The 25,251-nt window shown below is 36.7% G+C and overlaps 2 protein-coding genes across 4 annotated transcripts; both read left to right on the forward strand.

The window, feature by feature from the left end:
• The first annotated feature begins 17,488 nt into the window (after positions 1-17,488).
• On the forward strand, positions 17,489-24,489 carry LOC113691652 (putative pentatricopeptide repeat-containing protein At3g23330). Of its 3 annotated transcripts, none has more exons than XM_072053193.1 (7): positions 17,489-17,700; positions 18,969-22,056; positions 22,149-22,216; positions 22,546-22,677; positions 24,062-24,129; positions 24,229-24,306; positions 24,389-24,489. In XM_072053193.1, the coding sequence occupies exon 2, from the start codon at positions 18,987-18,989 to the stop codon at positions 22,011-22,013; it is 3,027 nt and encodes a 1,008-aa protein (XP_071909294.1). In that variant the 5' UTR covers positions 17,489-17,700; positions 18,969-18,986; the 3' UTR covers positions 22,014-22,056; positions 22,149-22,216; positions 22,546-22,677; positions 24,062-24,129; positions 24,229-24,306; positions 24,389-24,489. The 3 variants fall into 3 exon arrangements, with proteins under 3 accessions (XP_071909294.1, XP_027065694.2, XP_071909295.1); XM_072053194.1 differs by having other exon boundaries at positions 17,493-17,700; positions 19,051-22,056; XM_027209893.2 differs by lacking the exon at positions 24,062-24,129 and having other exon boundaries at positions 24,234-24,306.
• Positions 22,549-24,784, forward strand: LOC113693082 (uncharacterized). The gene is made up of 4 exons (XM_027211663.1): positions 22,549-22,677; positions 24,229-24,306; positions 24,389-24,514; positions 24,593-24,784. Exons 1-4 carry the CDS (start codon positions 22,549-22,551, stop codon positions 24,782-24,784), a joined length of 525 nt encoding a protein of 174 aa, XP_027067464.1.
• Positions 24,785-25,251: the final 467 nt, after the last annotated feature.

Below are 25,251 nucleotides of genomic sequence, written 5' to 3' on the forward strand. Positions count from 1 at the left end.
ACTCGTTTGGCGCTATTCACTAGTCCATGGAAGCCCGTAGCTCATGTGCTCAAGGATTATTCTATTTACGAGGGTTATCAGGACTATATAGAGGATGAAGCATTAAGACGAGCTACAAGATTTTATCCGCCATGAGTAAAACGTGATAATGTCTAGCCAAAAACATTAAAGAAAGGCGCTCATTGGGAGGCAACCCAATTTCTTTTAGTTGTTTGTTTGATTTTATTTGTTAGTTTAAATCTGTCTTCCTTGAATTTGACTGATTTTGGGTGTTAATTTTCGTTTTTGCTGATTTATAGGTGACCTTCAGTCATGACGCGCCCGCGTGGTGATGTGCAGGACGCTCACGATCAGAAACTTCTGGGAGCTCTCTTGCCCTCATGACGTGCCCGCGTCACGTTCGCGGGAAAGGTAAGGATTTCCAAAAAAAAAAAAAGAAGAAAAATTTCTCAACCGTAGCTAGGTTTCTCAATTTAAAAAAAAAAAAAATTTCTTCTTCCCTTTTCACCGTAGCTCAGTTTTCAAAAAAAAAAAAAAAAATCTTTTTCCTTCTTTCTTTTTCTTTCTTTCTTTTTTTTTTCTTTCTTCCTTCTTCCCCGCTGCTTTCCCTTTCCCCCTGTCCTTTTCTACTTCAGCCGCAGCCTCCATGCTCCATGCCATCAGATCGCACGCCATCAGCTCGCGGCCAAGCCGCGCCTCTCTTCACTGACCAGCTGCGCCGCACCACCAGCTCTTCAGCCCTTCACCTGCGCGAGAAGTCGCCGCCTCAGCTCGCCACTCCGCCGCTGCCATCGCGACAGCCCACGAGCCCCGCCTACTTCTCCCTCTCTCTGCCGCACGTCACCTCCACCCCAGCTCATCCGCCTCGCGTGCACCTCCTCCGTCGCGCCCCAGCTTCACCCCGCGCCGCCCTCCAGCCAGCTCCACCTCTGCACCTCCAAGCTCCACCGCCAGTCCACACGCGCAAGCCACCTGTCAAATTTCTTTGACAGGTGGAGGTATTGAATTCTTCCCCAAATTAGTTTCACTCTCTGAAAGTTGTGGTTGAATTTCTTGATGGATAAACGAAGGTGATAATTTGGGCATTTTCTAGGGTAAATTTTCAACAGAGTTGGGTTTAATTGCTGACATAGTGGGGATATTTTCTGCTATTATTTGAATTTTTGGCCTGTTGATTAATTTTTCCCTGTGACTCACCAGTGGTACTGGTTGATTAATTTTAAAGTTTAAGTTCTTGCGGTTGTGTTGCTACCATTGAATTTAATTCTTTCCTGTCTGTGCACCAGTGGTACTGGTTGCAGTGTTGCTTTCCATTTCTTAATCCTCTGTGCTGGACTGCCTATTCGATTCTTGAGTTTTGGTGCCTGAACTGTCTCTCGATTCTTACCATTAGTTGCTGGAATTGCTGGTTTCTTGGGTCATTTGCCAATTTTGGTGGGTTTAACTGGGTATTTAACTGTCCAATTGGAGACAGTTGTTGAGATTTCGGGTGGGTTTGTGTCCAATTGCTGAAATTTGTTGCGTTGTTTAGTCACTCGCACTGCTCCTAGTTGGCTCGAGTAAAACTGGTTGGACGTCCCTAGCCCGTGGAGTTTAACTGTTACATTGTTTGGGGTGATTTTCTGGTATTGATCGAATTGTTGGGCATTATTTGGGGGTTTTGGCTGCTTGAGACCTCTATTGCACCCTTAGTTGAGTAATTTTCTGGGTTGGTTTGTTGAATTAGTATTGCGAATGGTTGACTCTAAGTACCTTGTTTGGGGAGTATTCAGTTTTGTGATTTCAATTGCTAAGCTCATTGGAGCACTTGCCGAGATTTTGAGTTGCATGATTTCTGCATTGACTAAATATTCGGACCACCATTGCTTATTGTTTGTAATAGCTGCTTTGTTGAGATTTTCGCCTAGTCCTTAGGTGCCTGAAGTTTCCATTTTCTTGATTGGGGTGGCCGTTTATGTTGCTTCATTATCTGAGGGATGCACCAGTGGTACTGGTTGGGGTATTATAACTACATTTGTTGCCACTTGGTTCTAGTTGATGGGCTACTTGATCGAAAACTGCCAAACATTTTGATTTAGTTGTAGTCCAAAATTTGAACTACTATTGCTGGTTTTGACGGTTTCTTGGCTCATTTGCTAATTTCGGTTGGTTGAGTTGTGTAATTTCTTATCCAATTGGAGCCATTTGGACAGATTTTGGGTGGGCAAGTTTTGTCGCTCTCTGTTGATCTTTGGGAGGCATTTCTGACAGTATTCTACGTATTCAAATTGGTTGAATTCACTGCTTTGTCGAGGTTATTTTTGGTATCACTTGAGTTCTACTTTGCTGATTTCTGTCTTGCGTCCCTTGAAGTGCCTTTGGTTGGGTATTTTCTTCATTTGTTTGTTGAATTGGAAGGCTACTGTGCCACTTCCATTGGTTATTGCTGTTGGTGGCGTCTAATTGACTTGCTGGGAGTATTTTACCTATTGATTTCAATTGCTAAATCTTTAGAGCATTTGTTGCGAGTTTGGACTACATTGTTCCTGCATTTGACCCAACTGGGGCCACCAGTGAGCATTGATTGAAATTGCTGTATCGTTGGGATATTTGTATAGTCTCTAGGTGCCTGGGTTGTGCATTTTGTTGATTGGGTTGTCTACGAGGGAGGCACCAGTGGCTATTAAATTGTTATTGTTTTGAATTTGCTAAGTGGCCTCTCCTACCGATGGCCGCTGATGCCCAGTGGATGAGCGAGTAATGCATATCGCCAACCAGGTGGCTCCAATCCCTAAGAACCTGGCCGCGTATTTCCACCTGAACCGCCCCTATTTTGATGACTTCAGGGAAGTACCGTTGCCCCTCTCCTTCCTTCTGCTTTTACATTATCACATTGAGGGCAATGTGTTATTTAGGTGTGGGGGGGAGATCAGTTGGGATGCTAGTATTTTTTTGTTTGTAGTTTCTAGGGGCTTGTCCTTTATTTTTAGTTAGTTTTTGCCTATCTTTCATTTATTTTATTTTCTTTTTCTTTCTAGTGGTCAGTTCTTATTTGAATACCAAGTTTGATGTTGGATTGTTGTCTCTAATTCTGCTATTTCCAAGTTTATTGATAAAAAGGTATTAAGTTAAGGTGGTTGAGTTCAGGGATTTCTCTTTGGTGAATATCAATAATTGCTTAACTTTTCCAATTTTTGGTTAACTTTTCTAGGCATAGGGAATGATTGTTGGCATTTTTCATGTGAATTGGTCCAATTATTAATTTTAGTTCTCCATGTTTGGAATTTGAGGATGGCTGCTGTTATTTTTAGTTGTTGTGTTATATGATTGTAAATAAGAGTTGATTGTACTCCGCTAGTAGTTACTACTGAGTAACCGGGGATCTTCACCTAAAGTGTTGATTCTCGCGTCAAAAGGTAGTAATTGCTATGAGTGCGTGGTCCCGTAGCGATTGGAGCTGAGTAACCGGGCTCTTTCATCTGGCCAATGTTGGAGTTCGCGTCAAAAGGCTCAAATGGCTAGCGACTAAGTCTTTTGTTACTATTGAAGAAAGAAGATTCAAAAAAAAAAAAAAGAGAGAGAAAAATAGAAAAAAAATGTGAAAAAAAGTGAAGGTTGTGTTAGTGTGTAATAAAAGTCAGCTTGCCGAATTATGGTTTTAATGTTGAGATTTTGGTTAATAGTTGGACCATTTGCTGATAAATGTTGCACGTCATTCCTTTTTCTTAGATTAGTTAACCTGAAATTGGAGGAGTTTGTGGTTTAGAAGCTAACCGGAGTGATGTTTCTCGGATCTTGACCATTGATGCTTGATTATTATTTTTCTTGGTATCTTGGCAATTTGGTAGATAGAGCAATGACCATTATCAAATTTTGGTGTCTGTATACTTTCCCCATACTTGAGGGCAAGCATGATTCAGGTGTGGGGGGAATTGATAGGGTATAATTTGTTAGTAATTTTATTATTGATTTTCCCTTCTATCCCTGACAAATATTGTGTTAATTGCTGATATTTACTCATATTTGGTATTTGGAATCAATTTCAGGAGTAAAGCAGAAAATTACCAAAAAGGAGGGACTTGTATGGAAAAATGCAGACTTCTAAGGGCCTCAACCTTTAGGTCCTTGAATTGGTGGGGACCACAAGCTAGTACAAGGCATTTAGTCATTTGGGCTTTTCAAAGAAAGCAACGTAGAGAGACTTGGAACAACAAGTACTTTGGAGGTTTTGTCCACATGTGCGGGGACCACGGATAAGAAGCATGAGTCATTTGGACTCTAGGAAAAGAAACGTACAAGATTTTGAATTTGGTGTGGGGACCACTAGAGATAGCATTAGACTTCCTTTTGGCTTTAAAAAGGGAGAAACGTACGAGAGGTTTATCAATCAATAGTTTTAGTTTAGGCTTTTAGAATAGTTTTAGTTTTCTTTTCTTAGCTCGTTCGCATGGTTGTTCTCCATTAATGGAGGACTAACCTCTTAATTCTAGTCAAGGGGACAACTGAAGATTTGGTTCAACAATTACTGTGAGATCTAGTTTATTTTAATTGTTTCCTTAATTTATTGGTATTTATATGTTTCCTGCTTTTAATTGCTATACCTCATGTGAGTGATTGAATAGATGCGCAATATTTAATTATTCATATAGGCTATTTTGCTAAATAGGGGTAATTGAATCCGTAATTGTTCGTTATCTCTATCTCAGTAGCAACTGGCGTAATTGGGTTTATGTCAGGGGAACATACGATCTAACTTAAACAAACCCTCATAGCGTGTTTGTTAGTTAGGATTGGGCCTTTCTAATTATTAATGCAATCTAAAAATTAAATCCTACGGTCGTAACTAGGGTTATTTTTGGGTTAGAGAAATAGCTAACGGTCGTACCTTAGCTATCGAGAAATTAAGGAAGGGTTGGTTGTTTACCGCGTGCATGACAACTATAACTAATCTATTACTAAATGTTGGAATTATATTTGAATCGATGATCAGTTGCATGAACCATTTCTGAAGTGTACCCTTGGCTAGAGTTTCTCCAATTATTTCTTTTAATTAATTATTTTCTGCAGTTAATTTATTTAGTTAGCATTCAATCCAAAACCCCCCCATACTTTGGACTCTAGAAGAAACGAATTATCCCCAGTCCCTGTGGATTCGACCCTACTCACCGCTATATACAAAATCTGTATTTTTCTCGAGTAGGTATTTATTATTGTACAGGTTCGGCACCTGTCAAGCACGAACTTTGCACGTTGTGTGGTAATCTTGCTTAGGCTTTTTTTTTTTTTTTGTCCCAACAATAATATTTGTATAATCTACTCTAATCTAATCTAAAGAAAAGGAGAACCGATGGGATTTTCTCGCCGGAGGAAGGCATAATTAAGTGGCAGAGTGGGAGGTCAAGAGCTCAGAACTCAATATCTTGGTAGTATCAACAACCCAAGAGGCTGTTGGCTTATAATTTAAAAGTATATTGATTTGCAGTATCGTTGTATATGTACAAATGTTCAGGAGATGCAAGAAAAGATATTTGAGTTATAAATTCTATTTTATAACAAAAAATGGAAAAGTAAATAAACAATTATTATGTAGTTAGCTAATTCGGTTTTTCTTTTCTTAGCTAACAATATGTTCCAAAGCAAAGATTTTGGTATAGAAAGTTATATGTGCAGGCATTGTGCATTAATGGAAATATAGAAACACATTAGATGGCTAATAGCAAGTTAAGTGATGCTATAGATGTTATGCACGTATCAGGTTAGATCCCGTCTTCCTTTGATTTTTTAGTATTAGAAAACAATAAACAGTATTCGTCGAAATAATTTTGTGAGTTCAAAAATTTATTGTGATTTTAACAACTTCTCAAATGAATGTATGATTGAAGAAATGATACTCTTTAGTAAAACTAATGCATTGTTCTCTTGCTAAATCAAAGGTAGGTGATTCCACATGTAGTTTAAAAAAAATCCTGCAACAAACTTTTCTTTTAGTCCTAATTATGCATTCTTTTGCATTCCTGAATGCACCAAATCAAAGGTAGTCTACTTGTTTAATTCTTGTTTTAGGATTGTAGTTTTCAATTTGTTTTATGGGTCAACGTTACTTATTTTGTAACTTACATCTGTGAAATATAATTGTATCAACTACTTTAATTAAATATTTATACAATAACCCTACCAAGTATGTTAAGACTAAACAATCAAAAGAACTGAACTTCATTTTTATTAGAAGTCATACATTAAAGATTTAGATATCGAGTTGTAGGTCATATCAACTAAGGTAGGATATTAAAGATAGTTTTTTCGCATACCATTATTTCTTAGATAATAAAAGATATTTCTTCTTAAAACATTTTGTCTTAGATGTCAATTAATTTTCTTTCTTAATTCGAGTGGCATGGTTTTGATTATAATTGATGCATTATCATATGTATAATTTGATAATTTCATGCAATTAGCCTTTGAATTAGTTATTCATACCAAAAACCACCACATATAAACTCATAAGTACTCATTCCAAATGTGTTAGCTTTACAATTCTTAGTACATAATTCTTAGGTATGTTTTGATCCACAATATTATTAAAAAGTCGTTCAACATACTAGATGCAGTCCAGTTAAAGAAACAGTTAAGAACTATTTTAAATAAAAGTCAAACCATAAAAGAGTATTTCGTTTAATAGGTTCGACTAACGAGTCTTCAAGAACACGCGTTATTGATTAAAAGGGCGTCGGTTGTTAATATTTTAGCAAAAGCGTAATTATTTCGGAAGAATAACTGTGTGTGTTCATATTGTAAATTAGGTGCGATTTAAGTCCTTAACAGATTAATTCTTCAGAATGCAACTCCCTTTAAATTATCGAAAAGAAAAGGAAAAAACAAACCCGGGCAAGAAACAAAAAAGTCTTCAACGTGTTTAAGCACCGCAGAAGAGTCTTCTAAGAAATTTTGCACAAGAATTGCAGTGAACTTGACACTCAAATGTGAAATCAAATCAAGGCCAGAAAGAACACGTTACAAGTCTCCCTTGGTCCCTCTAAGACGCGGATTGGAAAGACCTTGACTTAGACATTAAATGCAAATCTTTAAATTCATGCTACCTCAGAAAGATTTGACGGGAATTAGCTGAAATATCAATGTCGCTGTTACTTAAGCACTAAAACAAATAATGGCCTAATCATCCTGCATAAAATCGTAATGGAATTATAAGAAGTTGCACACAGGACTTGGTCTTTCACTCTCGAAAGCGGAATGAAATCAGAGGCCGAAAAAGACAGCTTTGCGAGTGCTCCAAATTAAAATGCATAATAAAATATCCATGTCGGTTATTAGATTCGAAGGACCTTGACTTGATTGTAAATGCAAGAATTTAAATCCAAACTAACCCAGGCCACTTAACTCATGCAATTGAGCTGAAATGGTATAGAAGGAATTAGCCTCTTCATTTATTGAAAAAGAGTAAATTCCTCAGCCGACTCCTAAACCGATCCATCACTTTTATGCACTTTTAAACCCCAAATTATATTATATATTATTTAAACCCTTAGACAAGTTAATGTGTAAGTTTTTTGCCATTCTATCAATCTTTGCTACTTGACCTGACAGAATGGAGGGGCAAATGGGCGAAATTATCCGTTCACATATTTGAGCAGAAGAATACACTTTTAAGGCCAACATATATATTATATACTACTCATATTTAGAGAGTTGTAGACGAGTCAAGTCAAGAGGCGAGTATCTTCTGTTCGTTAAGTATTTGAACAGAATTCATGTTCATTCGATAATATTTAAGATCCAAATATGTATTGGTGTTCGATTTGTTAAGCAAAATCCTAGTTAAACTTCGACTCGTTTAATATAACCAAGCCTTTCGCGAACAATTAAACCGATGTTTGCGAACAATTAAGTGTGGAATTAGGATTACAGTATTAACCATAAATTTTGCAAAAATGACAATTAGGTCCATGTGCACGAATGAACTCGTGTCCATTCGATTACTTATTGAGTCAAAATATTTGTTTGAGCTCGGTTCAGATAAAATTTCGAACGAGTCTAAACAAGCCGAGCTAACAAACAACTGTGTTCGTTTAATAGCTCTACTCATATTTTTCTTCTTTTCACGAGACTGCCAAAACAACGTCAAACAAAGTGCTAGTACTCTCTCTCCTTTCTTGTTTCTTTTTGGCTCCTAAATTCACAAACTAAGCCTTGCATGCTAAAATTTACTGTTAATCACATTTTCAAATTTTGCCCTTGGATTTTCCCTTTGGCAAAAAAGTGGACACCCATTGGATTTGAGAAGCATACGAGGATGACAGAGACTGTTCTTAAATTAAAAAAAAAAGGTTATGAATAATTTCCTTTTAATTGTACCGCTTCTTCTTAAAATTTGGCAAAGGTTATCAATTTATTCGAAGTTCGATTGGGTAGAATTGTATACGTATCTGATAAAAGTCATTTTCTAAAAAAATATGTCGGTTCAAAGAAATAATAGAGAGTTATTGAAACATTCTCTTTCTGAGAAGTGTCTAAATTTTGCGTTTGCCTTTTGAGAACAGTCAACATAGTTGAATAGAAACCTTTCAACCCGACAAATTTGACTGGTTTTTGAAACTTGAAAGATGTGACTTTGAGCAATGCCCATTAACCAGTAATCAATGCTGAACGATCCCTCCAAATCACAGGTTTAAGCTAATGAATTGTGAAAAAAGATGAGTATATCTTATGCGTTGCCAATTATTCAAATAAATAAAAAAAGAATTCATTATTGGGACCAAAATATCGAGGAGACAAGAAAATCCTGATCAACAAGATTATTATAACCAATGAATTCACCGGGAAGATGTGAATGTGTACATGATCTAGGGACTTTAGAGGAATTATACAGAGTGGGATGAAGTTTGAGGAATTTAGAAGAAATATACAGAGTGTGATTTGTTTTAAGGGATAATTGCAGAAACCTCCTCTGAGGTTTCTGACATTTGCACTGACCTCCCCTGTGGTTTGAAAAATTACACTGACCTCCCCTGAGGTTACTAATCCTTCGCAAATTCAGTCTAAACGATTAAAATATTATTTTAGGGAGTGAAATTAGAATTTTTTACCAAATTTGTCCTTTGTACTACATGTCCAATGAATGACAAAATACTACAAATCAATTAACAATTAATAAACTTTAAGGAGTATAGTTTATAGGCAAATATGCATTACCTATTTAAAGTACCGGCTCTTTATGGGTATAGTCTAGAGTTGTCCAGTTGAGATTAACTTTATTTTTATCCAAATATATACTTACTTGTCAATGCAGAGCTAGCCTATACCATGGTGGTCACTGAAAAGTCCGATGTGTATAGCTTTGGCGTTGTGGTGCTGGAAACGCTGTTTGGAAAGCATCCACAAGATTTCCTTTCCTCCTTTTCATCACAACCCAAGGAACCAACAATGCTGAAGGATCTTCTTGATGCCCGTCTGCCCCCTCCGACTAACCCTTTGGTGGTTCGAAATGTGGTTCTTGCGACTGCGTCAGCCCTGGATTGCGTCAACGCAACCCCGAAATGTCGACCAACAATGCAGCAAGTGGTGAACCGATTTGAAGTGGGCAGGCGAGAATCAACTAGGCCTTTGCACCATTGCTGTGAATCAGCTCGTTAGTCCACCAGTACTTTCACTGCCTTACCAAACCCACACGGAAGTTTAAGCACCACGAATGACTTTCGTGCGGATATCTCTGCGGTCATCCAATTTTTCTATCGATGTTTCTACCTGCCTATAATATTTACACCAAAGGAGAAATTGAATTTACTACTTGTCTTTATTTATGTAGGTGAATTCTACGCAGAGCAACCCTTACCAATCTAACACTTTGCAATTCCGAGTCTAGATTTAAAGAAATATTGGTTTAAGGATTCAAGTACGCTAAACTCATGCCAAAAATGATAGGATCAGGTCAGCCCAAAGTTGTATTTTAAAAAAAAAAAATTTTGCATAAATTCTAGCACACATAACCTATACCCAAATTTAAAGTTTAAAACCTAAATATGTAGCATGCATTTACCTTTAGCAGTTAAAAGAGAAAAAGGAATTTCACAAGTAAGAAATGATTGCAACATACAAGGGTATCTCAAAACAAATTCCAATTCTCAAAACTTGGGTTTACCATTGTTTCACAAGAGCATCCGAACATAACATGCCTGGGCAAACATGTATTAAGGGGAAAAAATGATCGTTGGATGAAGACCATTTTGAGTGAACATGACCACTGAGGTATAACCAAAACCTCCTTTTTTTTTTGTTTGGTTCTCTTATTTGGCTAGGGGAACAACTCAACAAAGTTGTACCAAAAAGTACTACACAATCGGATAAATAATTATTTGTTCATCACGCCATCCTAAAAAAAATTGAAAAAATAAAATTAAAAACACATGCACAACAGGAGTAATTGGAACAAGTCAGTAATTTTATAGTGCACAGCGTGAGATTTGGATGCAACTTGGAAATCTATCTACACATTTACACAAATGATGTATATATTACAATCAATTTATGTACAAAGCATGAGATTTTTTTTAGTGTTAAAATGGAAATGTCTAGATATCGATTATATGAAATAATTATTTAATTTATATCATTAATACATTTTCTCATCTATTTATCTTCTGATCACTTTTTTATTTTGCATCACGAAAAGGTATTACAATGTCAAAATAAATAATTTTTTTTTTCAAATACTGGATATCTAAATACTCCAATATGTTGATTTACATTTTATTATGTTTACCCCCCCCCCTTCCTCACACTATAGCACTTCAAAAAAAAGAAAAAGAAAAAAGGAAACTAAACCTTAAGTTTGTAATTTCCCCCATCTCCTTTTCATTACATTGAACACAATAACTTTCTCCAATCCTTCACCAACTAATGAATACTTTTTGAAATCAAGTACTCATAAAGAGTATGCAAAACCTAGCGTGGTGTAATGTTTTAAAATTTCTTTTACACCTGCACTACAAGGGGTAAGATGGTGCCAAATAGCAAAGCCCACCCCCTCCCTCCCTTTCCCAAATCAAGAAAAAAACAATTATAATGGCCTTTCTAGTCTTTCTAATCCCGTAAAAAGAAAAAAAAAGTAGCAGTAAGTATAATTATCATGGCCTTAGATTTTCCAAAGGCATAAAATAACGTGATAACTTGCATTTTTTTTTTTATCAATTTGTAAGAGAGTAAAATTAAGGAGTTTATAAATTTTTAAGGGCAAATAAAATAATTTCTAAAATCCTAGGGGCTATCTAGTTAAAACTCAAACTTTGGGTATTAATGAGATAGTTTGGATTGCACTTTTTGAAAATTTTTTTATTTACGGAAAATTACTTAACACTTTTTTTTTGGATATGATGTATGTAAGGTAAAATTAAAAAATATGTAAAAAAAAATTCACCAAAAGCCATAAAAATTTTCTAAAAAAAATTAATAATCCAGACAGGGTCTAAGTAATAATCCAGACAGCATCATCCTTAATATAGTCATCCTTGAGAGTGCAACACCCTTTAAATTATCCAAAGGGCAATGTACATTTCACCCTCATATGGTTTAGCGCTTTTTGATAAACCACATAAAGATAAAGTGTTTTTTACCCTTATTGAAAAGAAAAGGAAAAACAAAGCCTGGTCAAGAAACAAAAAAGCCGTCCATGTGTTTAAGACCCGCAGAAAAGTCTTCTAAGAAATTTTGCGCAACAATTGCAGTGAACTTGACTCTCAAATGTGAAATCAAAATCTAGGCCAGAAATAACATGTTACAAGCCTTCCTTGGTCCCCCCTGAGACGGAGATTGGAAAGACCTTGACTTGGATTTTAAATGCAGATCTTTAAACTCAGAAAGATTTGACGGGAATTAGCTGAAACATCAATGTCGCTGTTACTTAAGCACTAAAACAAATAATGGCCTAACCATCTTGTATAAAATCATAAAGCAATTATATGAATAAATGTAAAAACAACACGAGAATAAAGTAAATATTCATGCAAATTATGTATGGTTTAGTGGACATTATGATTTTATCACACACATTTGTTGAGAGCTTCTAGTTCAATTGCCATTAATGATGGTATTTTCCATCCATTTTTCACTTTATATAGAACTATAAGAGAACTATGTGGAAATTTTAAAATTTTAAGAGGTCATGTGGCAATATATAAAATCACAAGGAGGTTATATGTAATTTATCCTAAAAATAATTATCAAAATTCCAAGATCCTAAATTAGAAGCCAAGAATGATAAATTACCGACTACCCTCCTGTGCATTTGCATGATATCATATGATCCCCCTAAGGTTTTAAAATATCCACATAACCCCCTTATAATTTTATCTAAAGTGGAGGTTTGATGAAAAATAGTCTTCATAACATGTTAACAGTAATGATAATATTGTCCTTATTTCAAGCACTAAATTGAATAAGGGTCTAATCACTTTTCATAAAATTACAAAAGGATTGTGTAGATAGATACGAAACTCGAAAATGCTTTCCATCCATTTTCTGCTATACATAATGTCATTGGAGGTTACGTGAGTATTTTGAAACTTTAAAGGAGCTCATGTCATATTATGTAAAAATGTAAGGGGTTGAGCAATTTGCCCGAATAAGAGAACCCAAATTTTGTACCGCTGTAAAACTACTATAATATGATTCAAAAGAGAAACTTCTAGGCTATCTATAGTTTTTTTCCATGACAATAATACACACTGTAAATGTAAGAGGAAAGGAAAAAATTAAAAGAAATTCCACCGTTTCACTATCTAAGAAACTTTTACCATCAATGGACTTAAAACAAATAAGCTATATCTTTGTTGAACTATTTGTACTTGAAGTTGGGGCTGTGCGTCCGAGAAGTTGCACACAAGACCCAAGTGAAAGACCGACTTTGATTCTCGAAGGCAGAATGAAATCAAAGGCCGAAAAAGACAGCTTTGCGAGTGTTCCAAATGAAAACGCATAATCAAATATCCATGTCGGTTACTGGATTCGAAGGAGACTGAATCCAAACCAACCGAGGCTACTTGACTCGTGCAATTGACCTGAAATGGCATAGAAGGAATTAGCCACTTCATTTAGTTAAAAAGAGTAAATTCCTCGGACGACTCCTAAAGCGATCCATGTTCGTGAATGAACTCATGTTCGTTCGACTACTTATCGAGCTAAAATATTTATTCGAATTCAACTCATATAAAATTTCGAACGATTATTATAACCAATCAATTCACCGGCGGAGATGTGAATGTGTACATGATCTAGGGACTTTAGAGGAATTATAGAGAGTGGGATGAAGTTTGAGGACTTTAGAGGAATTATACAGAGTGTGTTTTGTTTTAATGGCATTTCCAACAAATTACACACAACAATTCTAGTGGTACACATTAAAACACGTATGTCATTAAATCCCCATCGACTACCACAGAAAATCCAAATTGTTGTTCCTCGTTTCTTTTTAATGTCCAGGATTGATAAGCTACGCCTTATATCTAAGATTTACAATTTTTTTTTTTTGGGGTTTTAGAAATTTGCTCTTAGAAGTTAGAATTTAGGGCAAATTCCACTTTACCCCCCTATAGTTTAGCGTTTTTCACATAACCCCCCTATGGTTTCAAAAACTATACATAACCCCCTTATGGTTTGGATTAAAGTGTCAAAGTAACGGAAGTAGTCACTCGTAACGGCGTCACCTAAAATGTCAAAAATACCCTTATGTAAGATTGAAATTTATGTATTAACCAAGGGGGGTTATGTGTATATTTTGAAAATCATAAGGGGGTTATATGGTAAAGTATTAAACCATAAGGGGGTTATATGGTAAAATATAAAAATCATAGGGGGTTAATGTGTCATGTATTTATAAGGGTAATTTTGACATTTTTAGAAGTTCCGTTACAAGTGACTATTTCCGTTTCTTTGACATTTTAATCCAAACCATGAGGAGGTTATGTATAGCTTTTGAAACCATAGTGGGGTTATGTAAAAAAGGGGTAAATCACAGGGGGGTAAAATGTAATTTACCCTAGAATTTATTCTTTAGCACAAAGAGAGCATTAATTAGATTTAAGAACCATATGAGGATTGTGGAGTAAGTGTTTAAATATTTTTTGTAAAAAAAAAAGTTGCAAGTAATTTCCTTTTAACTGTACTGCTTTTGCTGAATTTGGGCAAGATTTACCAGTGTAGTTGAACTTCTGTACCTGTTAAACTAATAACCATGTAATTGAATTTTCAAAATTGGAGTCTAAATTTAATCAACAATAGAATTATTGACAAAATATCAAGATTGTGCTGGTCTACACATTATACCAATTATTACTATATCATTTATGACATCGAATGTTGCATTTCGTGTTGCACATTTCAATTAATTATACTAATAAACATTTAACATTTCATTACAGTTTAAACCCACATGTCTTAATTATAGTGTTCTCATGTACGCAAATGCCTTGAACAAAGACATGCCATGAATTTGACTGCCCGTAGAAGGCAAAAGAGTTAAAATGTACTTTTAAGACCGAAACATTACTAATTTGCTCCCCTTCTCGCTAATCTCAAACAACAGAAACGAAAGAAGTTCTAATACTTAGAAGATAATGATATGGATGAAGCTGAACTTAGACAATGCTTGAAAGGATTCCCGGGTGAATAGAAGGATCTATGGTGTACTTAACAATTCAGCTGACACATGTATAGTTCAACTTGAGCCTTTGCTCATTAAGTGTATATTTTTTACACAAGCTAATATAATTAATTATCGTTTTCAAAAAAAAAAAAATAACAATTCAGCTGACACTTGGCAAGGGGATTTGCATTTACAAATTCAAATCTAAACCTCCATCTCGTTAAGATACAAACATATTGCCAATGTACCAGAGATGACATTGTGAAAACGAAAAGGTTGTACAGCTGTAGGCAGCTTGCTTACATGACTACTGGCATAAACATCATCTCACCTTGAGTGAAACAGTGAAAGAAAAGATCTTTTTGTTTACAGAGCCTGCATTTTCTTTTTGTTAGGCAATAATTTTTAACAGAATAAGTATGGTTAAAAGATTTGCCGTCAGGAATATTTCTAGACACTCATATCATTTTATATTGCTGCTTATACTAAAGTTGCAATCCATATTCAGGCTATACATGAAACAAAACGTCTCGAAGTATAGGACTGTTTGAGCCAGATTACACGAGGCAAAGGATTTTCCAGGACAGTTTTCGATCCTAAGTTTGCATTTGTACAACCATCTTACTCATCTAGTTTTGGAGGAAAGCTCAACAATTATGATAAAGAATAGAAGAAAGATTGGAAAAGAAGTGAGGGAGATTAGAATGGCATACAAGTGGTTCAAAATCGCATGTCACGATGGATAATACAGCCCACTCTGCACTCTTCTTCATGAAGATATCTCAGTCCTCCAGCAGCCCCAACTGCAATTTTATGACGCGCAGACCAGTCTAATGGATTAGGTTTACGTCCTGCAAATAATCATAACAGCTTAAAGTCACTTATGTTAGATATCATTCACATTCTCAAACAGTATTTGATACCCAAATCATTTATTATAGCTTTTTTCTATCTACTTCGATGAAAAAACGATCAAGGAAACAGAGATCGAAAGAGACAGAGAGGTCACCAACAATGACTTCCATCTCCGGCGAAGGGATTGATCCAAGGTCAGATTCTAGTGATGTAAAATTCTTCGAGTCTTCCCTCCCCCACCCCTCTAAAAAGTACTATGTATTTCAATCAAGGACACAGAGAGTAGAAAAGAAGGGAGAGATCATCAACGAAGACCTCCATCTCCGGTGACGGCAACAGCTACGTGACTCAGGTAAGACTACAACAAATGTTATGGTGGCTTGTTGACCATTTCAGGACGTAAACTATCTTTGAGTCATGTACGAGGTTGCTGCATGCGTTTCAATTTCCTTCCTTTTCTAGGGGCAGAGGAAGGAAGAATGACAGTTTTTGTAGCTATACTCTTTCGTTGACCAACTCTGGCACCGGAATCGCTAAATATTTAAGGAGCTGCATATGATTTTCATCTGTTTCTCCCTTTCTCGGACACTGAATTATGGCTGTTATATTACTAACTCTTTTCAAAATCCGTCAGAAATCTATAAGAAATGCATGAGACCGGTGTTAAAATTATGAATAACATGTCTACTAACTAAGCTTCATGTATAGAAGTCTATTAAAATATCTTTCGCATGTAAACTGAGAGCATCAAGTTTATGCCTGTTCCAGCAATGCGAGAAGTTGAATTCGGTTAATGATAACCGAGGATTTTGAAGGGATTACTGGAGGTTGAAGCCCGAGCACATCAATTATCTTGTATAAACAAATGTACATTACCTCTCATCTACACTAAATTCATCCAACTTTCATTCTATGTCGTTATAAAATAATGTAAATTTTGTTTCACAATACGAATAGCTAATTTATGCGCGCTTAGAAATTTAATACGTCAAGTTTATACCTAGTCTAGGGATTAGATTGCCTGTCGCATAAATCACGGTTTCAAATTGATTTTTTAAATATAATTGTGTCACATGATTAGGGATAAAAAGATTTGCGTGATTGTGACTAGAAGTTGAAGGTACAAGCATGTGACTACTAAAACGTGTCAGCACCATATTTATGCGATTGGTGCAATTGCAACTTTAAACGACACAGGATTTGACCACCCCTATTCCAACAACGCGAGAAACTGAATTGAGTAAATTCCGTTAAAATAACCAACAATTTTAGAGGGTCTGTTGGGATTGAACCGCGAGTGCTTAGAGATAAATGAATGCCAAAGGAATTCTTAGGGACGGGGTATGGGGCCAAGTGACTGCTAAGCAGAAAAGGGCTTAGATTGTCATCCCACAAGTTCCACATTTGGGCTTGGATCACCAATGTTTTGGACTTGATTGACAAAATTTGACAGTGTGATCGAGAATTGTGATGTGATGGACTACGTTTTGATGCAAAGCGGAGTCCAAGCTCCAAGACTGGAACAATATCCATGCACTATAAATGTATATCAAAAGGTCAAAAGATAAAAAAAAAAAATATCTGCAGATTTTACGTGTTTAGTGTATTTTTTAATCTTTTTCATTGGGGCGCCAATTTCTTTATTGAAAACCCTTTGGAAATTTCTTCAATTAAAAAACAAATAATTAAGGTACACTATGTGTATTTTTTTTATTTTTATTTTTTTTGGTTGAGGGCCGCGAATTTCATTCATACAAAATCAAAAATAAAAAAAGGAAAGAAAGAAAGAAAAAGAAAAAGGTGACTATAATCTACCTGAGAGAACATTTTCAACCAAGCCAAAGCAAAAGTCAAAACCAGAGCCGGTTAACCGCGGTAAAAAATGTACGACCGCTTACGTAAATATCACTAACTATATATTATCAGAACTCTCAATTTTGTCAAGATAGAAGAAAAGGTCTGGAGCGGTGACGTTTTGGGCTAGACTAGGGTCAATTGAATGCATAAGTGAAATGGTGTCGTTTGAGCTAGACTGTTTCTGAGCTAGTCTGTTTCTGAGCTTATGCAGTCCGGATCCTGACAAATTTCTCGGTCTCGTTAGCAGTCACACGGTAGCAGTCCTTCGCAAAACAAAGCCAAAGCTGCCGCTGAGGCCACACAATCCACGCCGCCTCGCCCACTTCTTCTTTATTGACTTTCTCTTTTCTCCTTCGCAGGTAACTTTAACTCATTCTCATTCTCAGTTTTGATTTCGCCGTAGTTTCCACTTCCGGCTTTGATTTACTCGGAACACAGCTCATCGTCTAGGGTTTTGCACCGATTTCTCATAGATCTCGTTCTTCTGTTATTCTATTTCCGCTCTCGTGCATACGTTCAATGTATCTGTTGCTTTTGGCGATTATTGCGTGAATCTACAGCGTATGATGTTTGTTGTCATTTTGGGGTTTGGCATGCTGCTGGGTTTAGTGTTTGACTCTGATTGTATGCTTAATTGCTGATTGTTTCCTGATCCAGATATCGGAGCCATTTAAGACTTCATCTAAAGCTGAAGAGAGAAAAGTATAAGAAATTTAAACGACAAAAGGAAAATTGTCTCTCTTTTTATATTGTTATTATTTTGGTTAATTCCCCTTGAATGTAGTTGTTGAGGATTGAATTTGTTTGAATATTGTCATTCTCTTAGAAAATATAGGAAATATGCCTTAGATATTACAGTCCTTGATATGTTTTCCTGCTGTTTCAATCCAGCAAAAGAAACCAAGTCATTTGCCTGAACTGCTGCCTCCTTCCCCACCCTGTTCTCTGTCTATTCGTTTATTACATGAATTGTGATTAAGTTGTGCATAGCAAAAGTGCAACTTCATCTGGGACAAATGTGGACCAAATGAATTGATTAAGATGCTGAAAATGTATAGCTTTTGATTTATTGTGTTAGTAAAGGTGGTCATTGTTCATATAGTTTCAATTGAAGTTTGTCATTATGCGATGGGTATTCGGGTAACCCCTTGCTTATTTGTGTATATCTGGTTGTACTGCAGCCAGAAACTTGGTTGGGTAGTGATAATTGGACGTTCTTATGCTTTTCCGGAGAGCAGTCTGGTGGCATTTCTAATTTCATGTAAAATGATGCTTCTCTGAAAATTTTTTCCCCTTAAATGTGATGATTTCTTCCAGTGGATGTTCAGACCGTTGTGCTTTTTGACGTGGTCCAATAGATAAATGAGATACCTGTACATTATGGGCATAAATTATAATTTCTTCCCCCAGTAATATTGTTTCTCACAGCATTAACATGTCATGCAAATTTTTGCAAAATGTGTTGAGTTGTATTATATGCTTTGCCAAGTATGTTGTTGCATCATTCAAATTGTCGAAAATGTATTTGCATTTATATCATTACTTTTTGGAACAGATCTTACTTTCATTTACTTGGATATAGATGAGATGTTTAACAATTATGTACTTAATTGTGCCTGTTGGCTAGGATTTAATTTTGGACTAGATGGTAGCAAGATTCAAGCAATTGCAGTCTAAGACACTTTTTCTTCCACCTCCTTTACTATCAGTGCGGTCTCTTTCTTCCTCTTGTGCTGCTCCCAGAATCATCGACTACAACAATATAGCTACCGATTCTCAATTCAGAAATGCCAAGATCCCAAGATTTGTGTCGCCTGATGCACCCGCAAAGGGGTCCAGAAATGGAGGGAGGAACAAAGAAGTCCCAAGATTCCGACTCTCAAATGGGTCCAAAAGGGGGCCGAGAAATCTCGATTCTCCTGATTTGGAGCTGCTTCCCATGCAAAGAGGGATTAAACGGAGAATTAGAGAGGATTATTTAGGTGGGGTGGATGACGACGGCGGTGTTGTAAATTTGGACAGAGGAAAGGTGTTGAGATGGTACTCGGAAACCTTTCGGTATTGTGCTGTAAATTTATGCTTGAATGAGGGTAAAGTTTTTCATGCAAATTTGATCAAGATTGGGATTGACCCTGACAGTCATTTATTTGTTTCGTTAATTAACTTTTATGCTAAGTGTGGAGCTTTGAGCTTTGCGCGTAGGGTGTTAGATGAGATGCCTGAGAAAGATGTAGTGTCGTGGACTGCTTTGATTTCGGGGTTTGTAGCTGAAGGGCTTGGCCAAGAAGGTGTTGAGTTATTTTGTGAGATGAGGAGGGAAGGCATAAGACCTAATGAGTTCACGTTGGCAACAGTGTTAAGAGCTTGTTCCATGGTCTCTGGTTTAGAATTCGGGAAACAGTTGCATGCTGAGGTTGTTAAAGGGGAGGCATTTACAGATGTTTATGTTGGTTCTGCTTTAGTTGATCTTTATGCTAAATGTGGTGAAATGGAATATGCAGATAAAGTATTTTTCATCATGCCGGAGCAAAATGCTGTATCATGGAATGTTTTGCTTAATGGGTATGCCCAACTGGGTGATGGACATAAACTTTTGATTTTGTTCTGTAAAATGACAGAGTCTGATATGAGGTTCAGTAACTATACCTTGTCAACTGTTCTGAAGGGATGCGCAAGTTCGCGGAGTTTGCGGGCAGGCCAGGTTGTTCATTCAATGGCAATCAAGATCGGGAGTGCCTTTGATGATTTTATTAGTTGTGGTCTAGTTGATATGTATTCCAAATGTGAGTTGGCAAATGATGCACTGCAAGTATTTAAGATGATCAGGGACCCTGATATTGTGACTTGGAGTACGATGATAAGTGGCCTTGATCAACAAGGACAGAAACTACAGGCGGTGGAGTTGTTTCGTTTGATGATGCAATCGGGATTGAGGCCTAACCAATTTTCACTCTCAACTGTTGTTAGCACTGCCACGGATTTGGGTGATCCACACTTTTGCAAAAGCATTCATGCTTGCATTTGGAAATTTCATTTTGAGTCCGATTTGTCAGTTAGCAATGCTCTGATCACCATGTACATGAAACTTGGTTTAGTTTATGATGGTCTAAAGGTTTTTTCTGCGATGAGTCAAAAGGATGTGGTTTCATGGAATGCACTTTTATCTGGATATCATGATGGTGAAAGTTCTGATCAAGGACCAATGATTTTTAAGAAGATGCTTACAGAGGGCCTAATGCCAAACCAGTACACTTTCATAAGCACTTTGAGGTCTTGCACTAGCCAGCTAAATGCTAGTTTTGGGAAGCAAGTGCATGCCTATTTACTTAAGAGTAACCTTTGTACTGATGGTCATGTAGGAATTGCTCTGATTGACATGTACTCTAAGTGCAGATGCCTGGATGATGTGGAGTTGATTTTTAACAGATTGAGTGAAAGGGACATCTTTACTTGGACAGTTCTCATTGCTGGTTATGCTCAAACTGATAATCAAGGAGAGAAGGCCCTTGGCTTCTTCAATCGGATGCATAGGGAAGGAGTCAAAGCTAACGAATTTACTCTGGCCAGCTGCCTGAGCGCTTGCGCTGGGATAGCAAGCCTTATAAATGGACAGCAGCTGCACTCCTGGGCAATTAAGTCTGGACATTTTTGTGATGTATATGTGGCCAGTGCACTGGTTGATATGTATGGAAAATGTGGTTGCATAGATGATGCTGAAATGATATTTAAGAGCATAGAAACAGTTGATACAGTGCTGTGGAACACAATGATATGTGGACACTCCAAACACGGGCAGAATGAAAAGGCTCTTCAGTCTTTTGGAGCCATGTTGAATAAAGATGTGCAGCCTAATGGGGTTAGTTTTATTGGTGTCCTTTCTGCATGCAGCCACATGGGTTTGGTTGAAGAAGGAAAGAAGCATTTCCACTTGATGAGCGAATTATATGGAATTGCTCCTTCAGTTGATCACTATGCTTGTATGGTTGATATCCTTGGCAGGGCAGGCAGGTTTAGCGAGCTGGAAAGCTTCATTCAACATATGAAAATAGCTCCAAATACGTTAATCTGGGAGACTGTTCTTGGGGCTTGTAAAATTCATGGAAATGTAGAAATGGGTGAAAAAGCTGCTCAAAAACTTTTCGAAATCGATCCTGATGAGGATTCAAGTTATATATGGTTGTCTAACATATATGCAGCCAAAGGTAGGTGGAATGATGTCTCAAGAATTAGAGCATTAATGTCGAGTAGAGGTGTTAAGAAGGAACCTGGTTGTAGCTGGGTTGAGGTCGATGCCAAAACGCATGTCTTTTTGTCCCAGGATGCTTCACATCCACGATTAACTGATATTTATCAAAAGTTGGAGGACCTGCATCAAAGACTTCAGTCAATTGGTTATACTCCAAACACACATTATGTGCTTCATAATGTACCAGATGCTGTTAAGAAAGAAAACCTCTTTCATCATAGCGAGAGGCTAGCTTTGGCTTTTGCACTTGTGAGCAATGCCAATGGTGGAAGAATTAGAATCTTTAAAAATCTTCGCATATGTGGAGACTGCCATGAGTTCATGAAGGGTGTGTCTGACATTACAAACAAGGAAATTGTCATTCGTGATTCCAATCGCTTCCACCATTTTCACAATGGAATTTGCTCTTGTAAGGATTATTGGTGATTGTGACACTGATGAATGAAGTTGAAGTTGAAGTGCATAAAAGGTTAAGTATAGTAGCAGTTTGATATCCCATCAACTTATGTTTTCGACTTTCATCCTTAATCATTTATGTCTCTTTTATTTGCTTGGATGCAGCTTGTTGAACAAGACTCTAAAGGACAGTGCAATTCAGAATGTAAAACAATTGATGAGCTTGTCAAGAGGTAATATTTATGTTTTTGTTAATAAGATTTTACCAGTTGTTCCGCTGTATACTTTGACTGGCCAAAATTTTAGATACTGCATGTACAGACATTCTTAGTATTACATAGAGTATATTTTAAGGAAAAATCAATTTCCTGTTACTGTATGTGGCAGTCAGAGTGAGGAAACTAATGTTACAACTGTTAACAAAATAGATTACTTGCCTGGCTTGCTTAACTTTGACAAGCCCTTTCTGCTTTCTGCATTTCTCATTGAATTTGCTCCCATCTTTTATTGACCCCTTTGGGAGGCATAACACCAAGATATTAAAAGCTCCAACATTTTGCAGGTCATGGGGTATTCGGATACTGATGTGGCAGAATACCTGTACAAGAACAAACCTCGGGTTGATTCTCTAGTGAAATTTCTTTGTAAGGACCTCAGAGGAGCATGCAGCAAAAAGCCACCTAAAGTTCCTGAGGTAAATTTTCTCTGACGTCTACTGGCTAGTTTTCAAGTTAAAAAGATATGCTGAACCGTGGATTTCAGTAGTTTTTTTTCTCTATTGGGCCCATAAGGCAATCCATATAGCTATTTTAAATGCTTCTCTAGTCAGGTGGCAAGAAACTGGACTCTGTTGCTGTATATAAAATTTTCTGTGTTCACAAACAATTGATTCAAGTGCCTTTGGGTATTCGTTATAGATGTAGACAACTAGGCTAGTTTCTCTGATTCTATCAATTAATGGTAATTACTGAAAATTTAAAGTGCAAAGGACTTAGAAGAGTTTAAAGCAAGGGCATAAATTCCTGGATTAGTTCTTATTGGTAATATGACATAATAATTTTATGAATATAACCAGACATAGAATTAGTGAAAGAGCCAATGAATGTGATTCTTGATAGATGTTGTACCAATTTTGAGAGCCATAGTGGAATTTATCTGATGTTAACATTGAAAAGTTTGACCATGACAAAACCATGTGTAACATGTCTAGTTTTTCGTGGAAATGAATAGGTGGACTAAATAGTGAAATGATGGGTTCAAATTTGATAGGTGTGGTTATTGAGTATTGGTCCCTGCAACAAAAGGATGTTAAGAAACAAATTTGTGTGTTATGCCTGGGTAAAATGCCACATGGGTTATCCATGATGCTTCAACAGATGCATCTGAAGTTATGAAGGGTCTGCTCTCATGCTTCAGTTTTTCTTAATCTGCTTAGGAAAAAAGTGATAATTTTAAAAAGCTATTTTAAGAGTTAAAGGATATTTGTACTTGAAAGATTATGAAAAGTACATCAAGCCTGCTTGATATAGTCAATTCTGTTTTTGCTCAGTAATCTAATTGGAAAAGTATGACTGATGAGAACTGTCTAGACAGATGGCATACAACAATTTCTCTGTTTAGGAAATTCACAAGGCTCAAGTTACTTATATTTATAGTGACAGGAGAGAGAGAGAGTTGTTAAAAACCCATGGAAGTTTAAAGGTAGAACATATAATGCCATATCTAACAAATGTGACAAAATGCAAAGCTGCTGTTGAGAGATTTTTAAAGACTGGATAAGGTTGCTTCTAAAGCATGATGTTGTATTGATAGATCTTGTCACCAAAATGATGAGCATATACCAAGGATACTGTGGTTTTGATGTTGAAATATTTCAATGTTATAGCTTATCCATAAGTACCACCAAGGTGTTAGTTAGCGCATGCATTGTAGCCATTGCAAGGCCAACTCTCCTCTACCCCCTACTTTTAATTTAATCATCAAGTGCTAATTCTATATGGGTGCACCATGACTTTTAAGACGTTTACAGAGATCAGAGATTACAGCTGACATCTCCGTTTGCACATGCTTTATTGCAGATATAAGCATCATCTCTGAGTGGAATTTAATATGGATATTTGAGCTTAGCTAACAAGAAAAACTTGTTGTACGCGTTTCTTTGATTAGTTATCATGGTTGCCTGTTCTGTTTATCAGTACCTTTTGCTAAAGAAATGAACCTTGTGATTCTTTCATTGTCTTGTCAGGATAGGATTCCAGGAGAGCCTTTTGTTCCCAAGTCCTCCAAGGAGGCTGAAATGGAGAAGATACCAAAATCTATGGAGGTGATTATCTGATATGTGAGAATGGCAGCTTCCTTTTACTCTTATGGTCAATCTTAATTCTGATCTTACTTTCGTGCTTCAGGGGATGCCAGGAGCTCCTGGCATGAAGATGTACTCAAAGGAAGATTTGATGAATACAAAAAACTTCGGTGATGATGATGTAGACGAGGAAGATGATGAAGATGAGGCACAATTTCCTTCAAATTTGGTAGCCAAGAAGATCCTTTTTTGCTTGAATGTCATTTAATATAAGTGATTCCCATGCTAACTCAAAATATTGCTGCAGGGAAAAGTCTTGAGGGAAAAGGAAAACAAGAAGGATGATTGGACACGAAGGATTACAAAAGGAATCCTAAATGCTGGCGAGACAGTCAAGAATCATGCAAACAAAGTCTCCCACCGGATTAGAAAGTGGTGGAAAGCAAAGAAGGCTGTATTGAACAAGAAGAATTCAAATGCCAAGAAGTCAGAGCTCTAGTCCGTAAAACACTTTTTAACAACAGCAATTCCTAAAGTGGATTCAAAATCCAAGTCCAACTAAATCCCTCAATCACAAAAAGTAAAGTAGAGTTAGAGGCTGCCGCCTACTAAAATTTCTTTCAGAGAAACACTCCTAAATGAGCACAAGCAACATTATGAATTTCCGAATTTTAAAGAATAAATGTCAGAATTCTAGGTTTATTTGCCTTCAAAAGTTGTCGGCTTTTGAAGGTTGCTCGGGGATTTAGGTTTATTTGCCAAATTCTTGATTTTCGTCAAGAAAATGTCAGAAAAAAAACTTTAAAGAATAAGAATACACTGTCAAGTTGAATCCTCGACAATCCAAGTTACAATCACAAGGATCCTCTACTTCACGCATGCCACAATCACCAATAATCCAAGCAGGCTGCTCATATGATCAGCGCGTGTAGCAATCCACGCTGACATAATGTACTATAGATTATC

This window comes from Coffea arabica, chromosome 6c (assembly GCF_036785885.1).
Source record: "Coffea arabica cultivar ET-39 chromosome 6c, Coffea Arabica ET-39 HiFi, whole genome shotgun sequence".
Taxonomy (NCBI): domain Eukaryota; kingdom Viridiplantae; phylum Streptophyta; class Magnoliopsida; order Gentianales; family Rubiaceae; genus Coffea; species Coffea arabica.